Consider the following 5,535-nt stretch of genomic DNA (forward strand, 5'->3'; position numbering starts at 1 on the left):
CAGGCTGCAGAAAATTACCCACAATCCCGCAGCAAAAGGCTATAGAGTGATGATAATTATTGTTACTATCAATAATAATAATAATAATAACAGACTGTGTAACATCTTTTGATGACATTTTCTTTGTTCTGTAAGTGAATTTCTGTAGTTTTGTTATAATATAAACAGAGTTACAGCCTGCAGGCGTAATAATCTCCGTTAAAGAGCAGCAGACGATGTTTCTGTCGTCGACAGTCTGAAGATAAAATCAGCAGCTCGTGAACAAAATCTGAACTGCTGCTCTCATCAGAACCATGAAGAAACGTTCAGAAAACACTTGAAATGAGGTACAGGTTCAGGAATTTCACTTCATCTCCATGGAAACGCCTTCGCAGACGTGACGACGCGTCACAGAGGATAAACATCTGGATTCAGCCTCTGGTTCTCGCCTGATGTAAGCCGACCCAGTGAGATGCTGGATTCTGATTGGTTGAAACATTAATTTATGTTAATTATGATGCTGAAATGCACACTGTTGCTTTTTTTTAAAAATAATTTTATAGATGATATTTTTCATGTGTTTTGAAATAATAAAATCTATGAACATTTGTCCAGCGGCTGCTTTTTAAAGGAACAGTTCAACATTTTTAATCAGGTCAGAACATTTCTTACATAACGACGTCATCAATGAGTTTGAGGAACACACAGCAGCAGGATCAATGATCAATGTCTGTATAATATTTGCTTAATATTAAACATATATATATAGAGAGAGAGAGATGGGAGAGTCAGAGCGCGTTCAGTAATAATTAAATACATCGTACACATTTACTGCTGGACGACTTTTCGGGCTCATGAGTCATAAATGTTTTCTTGCTTTTATTCCTGCAGCAAACATGAAACATGAGAAATGAATGAAAACAAGAAAAGACATAAATAGGATTTAAAATAGAATAAAAGGTTTAAAAATTACACTGCAGTGCAAAATATGAACAAATAATCCCAAATTTAATTTAATAAAAGGTAAACAGGAAAGTATTCACACTAAATATGAATTAATTACACTTTTACAGCAACAGTCTTCCATAACAAAACATTAAAATGAGAAAAGAAAATAAGTTTTGTGTTTGTTTTTTATTGTATTTTTTGTTTTTTAAAGTAAAGTGAATCTCAGTTTTTGCTTAATAATAAATTCTATAACAATTACATAAATACACATTTAATTAATATGAAATATGAACATTTTAACACATAATTCAGGCTCTGAGAGTGTAAGTCCATTCCTGCCTTTTAATACACATTTATAATAATAATAATAATTTATTATAGAGCAGCTTTCATACATGCAGCTCAAAGTGTTTTTAAGTTACAGAATATTTATTATGTCAAAACAATAATCAGTTTATTTACAAACCATGTATATGATCCCTGGCAGGACTTTCACAGTAACAGTATATGTAGTACACAATGGTACTACGGATATGCAGTACTGTGGTGTAACAGTATGTGTAGTACACAGTAGTATTCAGAAAATATTCTAGTAGTGTGTATAGTATGACCTTAGTTATAATATAGTTTTTGTGTGTAAAAGTCTCCTCTCATATTAGACAAACACCTGTCGACATACACGAGCCTGATTGGTCCGGCGAAAAAAACACATGGATATCAATATACATATCAATATACATCATTTATGGTTGGATGTGGGCGTATAGATGGCGGGATATGAGGCTGATCCACGTGCGCAGGTGGACTGTGATTTATGAAGGGAAACTTTCAATTAGGATCATACACACTGATTTATAAATGAGACTCCACGTCTAGTGATCCATCTGACGTCAGTCTGACGTAGCCATGTTACGTCACCAGGCTGTTCAACATGGCGCCGCTCCGCTCCGGGCTCAGAGACATCCAGAGACCGGCTGGACCCGCCTTCGCCCCGCCGCCGGCCGGAGCGCCGCGTGTCCCGGCGTGACGCTGCGGCTGTCCCGCTGTCCCGCTGACCGAGGAGGAGCAGCCAGCAGCCGGCCTCGTTCCTGCCGAGCAGCGCCAACTGAAGATCCGCAGATAAACTATCGATAAGTTATCGATAACACGACCGGAAACCAGCGGCGTCATCGTCAAAATAAGACCGGTGATATAACCTAATGGATGAAATTCAGTTTATAACCTGAGAGGTTAGAAAAACGTCAGTGCAGTTTTGACATTTTAACAAGAAAAAGAAAATGTTGATTTATTTTATAGATAAAACCTGAAATGTCACCATATCTTTCTTACAAATGTGAATAAGATGAGGACAATAACTTTGATAAATGAATAACTACATGCAGCAGCTCATTAACACACGACACAGAAGATCGTTTATATGCAACTAAACTAGAAACAAACAGATAAAACCTGAACGTCGCCTTCAGAACAGAACTGTGAGTTTAATATTTACAGTGAAACCTGAAACTCGCATCAAATGATTCTTTTCTGTGTTAAACTTCAATAAAACCGTCAGTTCTTCACACCGTCGTGGATGTTGGAGCGAGATGGAACGAAGCGATGACGCGTCGTCTCTACCGGCAACCGTAAACTACTCGGACGAGTCCTCGCCGCGTCATCATCCTCCTTCCTCCTCTGCTGACGTCACCGCCTGGGGTCGCCCCACCTGTCGGCGGGTCGCGTGTTCAGGAGACGGCGAGGAGGAGGAGGAGGAGTCAGACTCGCATCACAGCCTGCGAGGACCAATCAGACGCAGCCCTGAAGCCCGGGAGGCGGGTGATGGTCAGGGGGCGAGGCCTAGTCCCGGTGATGATGTCACCCGAACAGACAGCACAGTGTGCTCACACAGCGTGGCGTCCTGCAGCGAGGGGTCAAAGGTTAATCACTGTTACAGACTGGACACTGGTGGTCACTCTGGGGGCGGGGCTACTGGAGGCACTGACTGTCACACGCCGCCATCAAAGGCATCTAAGGTAAATATAAACCCTGTGACCCGCGAGTCAGACACTGACTCAGACACACAGGACGGGGCTTTGACCTTTGACCTTCAGGAGGTCAGTTCTGATGACGAGACGTTCATCACGGAGCCACCGCCGCCACAGGGCGAGCTGAGCCTCCCGCCCGCCGCTTCCCGCTCCAGGAACACATACGAGTGCGGCCGCAGGCAGAGCGCGCCGGGTCAGCTGGTGCAGGACGGGTCACAGGCCGAGCTGCAGTCCAGGAGGCCGGGCATCGTCGACTACTTCAGCAGGTAAACAGGAAGCTGATCAATACTGATAATCAATACTGATAATCAATACCGGAGCACTGAGACCCATACTGACAATTAAGAGAGAGATAAGTATCAATATTTGTTTTTGTTTGACAGAATCACATTTTAGCAGATTAAATATTTGTGAAAATGTGTTTATTGAAGTGTGAAGGATTTCTGACAGTAAAACGCTGGAGAGAAGCTCCAGAGGTCATGAGGTCACAGAGGTCATGAGGTCACAGAGGTCATGAGGTCACAGAGGTCATGACCTCTATTGTTTAATGACTACTGAAGTCAGAAACAGACAATGAAAAACTGAAACGTTACGTTTCTGTTCCATGTGAACCAAATATGTGTGTGTGTGTGTGCGCGCGTGTGCGTGTGTGTGTGTGTGTGTGTGTGTGTGTGTGTGTGTGTAGCAGGCAGCGGTCCGTCAGTCACAGCGTTCCCGGCTGGAAGTTGTTCGGTAAAGTTCCTCCCAGGCAGATTCCCTCCAAACATTCCCGGATCATCCAACAGGTAAATGATCCTGGTGAACACTGATATATTATTTAAAAAATATATTATATAATATTAATATTATATAATATTAATATTATATAATAAGAATAATAATAATAAGAATAATAATAATAAGAATAATAATAATAAGAATATATATAATATATTAAATATATTATATATATTATTATTAACCCTTTAACACTCTGCCTGCTAAATAAGCAGAACCTGCAGCTAATTAAGTCATGATGAAGAGTCGTGATGAAGAGTCGTGATGAAGATTAGAAGAAGCTGCCGAGCCAAAAACAACTAATCATTGATTTGTTCTAAATGATCAATAATTAGTTTTTTTCCAGTCTATCAAACATCATCAATGACCAATAAAATATATATCTTCACATCTCTGTCGTCTGAGAAGCTTCAAACATCAAATGTTTCATATTTTACTTGAAAAATAACTAAAACAATTCATCAATAATTGAAAAAGTTGCAGATTAATTTTCTGCCGATCGATTAATCGTTGCAGCTTTAATAAAAACTGATCGACTTTTATATTGGTGACAGTTGCAGCCAGTCTGAGCGTTATCGATCCTGGACGTATTGATCAGTGATCAGTGATCAATAACGCTGCCTTGTTTCCCTCCAGCAGAGCGCTGCAGTCAGTCTGAGCTCTCCGTCCTCTCCGGACCTCCGGCGCTCGGCGGTACGGACTCTTTACTTCCTGCATGTCGTCATGTCTGACGTTCTTCTTCCATCTGTAGCTCTGACGCCGTCGTCTTCATCACATCCTGTTCTGTCCTCCATTTTTCTATTGATCAATCGATCGATTAGTTTCAGCTCATCACACACACAAACGTCGTCCATCAGTCTCTCTGTTCGTTCGTCTCCTGTGCCTTTGTGTCCTCTCCTGTCGTCATGGCGACTGAGGCGTGTGGTGTGATGTCATCGCAGGAGTACGAGGCTCGGCAGGTGGCGGCCCAGAGCTCTCCTACCCAGCATGCAGCGGGGCAGCAGCAGAGCCGGAGGAACGTAGAGTTTGAGCCGCTATCAACCACAGCCCTGATCCTGGAGGACCGACCGCCGTACGTCCACTTCCTGTCCTCAGAGTCTGTCAGTAGTCAGTTTACTGTAGTACAACACTGAGGTACTTGTACTTCTTGCTGACTGTGTGTTTGCAGGAATCTTCCCGCCAAGTCAGCTGAGGAAACCCAGAGACACAGGCAGCAGTACGAGCAGATGGTGGCTGGAGCCAAGAGGAGAGGTGTGTTTGGTTTAAACCGCTGCACCTCTCACAGGAGTCGAGCTTAAAGAACCTGATGTGTAACGGCGTGCTGCTGCTGTGTGTCGTCCTCTCTGTCAGAGTTGAAGGAGGCTCAGAGGAGGCAGCAGCAGATGAAGGAGCGTTTCAGACAGGAAGACGTCATCGCCAACACAGCGCTGATCTGGAACAAACACATCCTGCCTCACTGGGACGCCATGTAGGAACGCTCAGTGTGTGTGTGATGGATGACTGGTGTAGTGTGATAGTGAGGATGCAGAGTGTTTTATTATTATTACATATAGTTTTTGCCACTAACAGATACATGGAAGAACGTTTGAATGCTGTACAGTGAAGGACACAAAGAAGGTTTGATTTCAGACAGAAGTGCGTGGTGCTTCCTGCCGTCAGACGGGCTGTTTGTGTTCCAGGAAGTCGAGTCGGCGCGCTCGGGATCTGTGGTGGGCGGGTTTACCCCCCAGCGTCCGGGGACGAGTGTGGAGCCTCGCCATCGGCAACGAGCTCAACATCACAGCAGGCACGTCCACACTGGAGACTT

The 5,535-nt window shown here is 43.4% G+C and overlaps 1 protein-coding gene across 1 annotated transcript in view; it reads left to right on the forward strand.

The window, feature by feature from the left end:
• Positions 1–1,219: 1,219 nt before the first annotated feature.
• Positions 1,220–5,535, forward strand: part of LOC122971777 (TBC1 domain family member 12-like) — a 12,342-nt gene continuing 8,026 nt past the window's right edge. Inside the window, exons 1-7 of the mRNA XM_044338523.1 lie at positions 1,220–3,217; positions 3,637–3,736; positions 4,365–4,421; positions 4,670–4,800; positions 4,897–4,979; positions 5,079–5,196; positions 5,408–5,534. Of these exons, the coding sequence (XP_044194458.1) occupies positions 2,514–3,217; positions 3,637–3,736; positions 4,365–4,421; positions 4,670–4,800; positions 4,897–4,979; positions 5,079–5,196; positions 5,408–5,534 (1,320 nt within the window). The 5' untranslated portion in view covers positions 1,220–2,513. The remainder of the gene's footprint in view (positions 3,218–3,636; positions 3,737–4,364; positions 4,422–4,669; positions 4,801–4,896; positions 4,980–5,078; positions 5,197–5,407; position 5,535) is intronic.

The sequence above is a fragment of the Thunnus albacares genome, chromosome 20, assembly GCF_914725855.1.
Source record: "Thunnus albacares chromosome 20, fThuAlb1.1, whole genome shotgun sequence".
In the NCBI taxonomy this organism is placed as follows: domain Eukaryota; kingdom Metazoa; phylum Chordata; class Actinopteri; order Scombriformes; family Scombridae; genus Thunnus; species Thunnus albacares.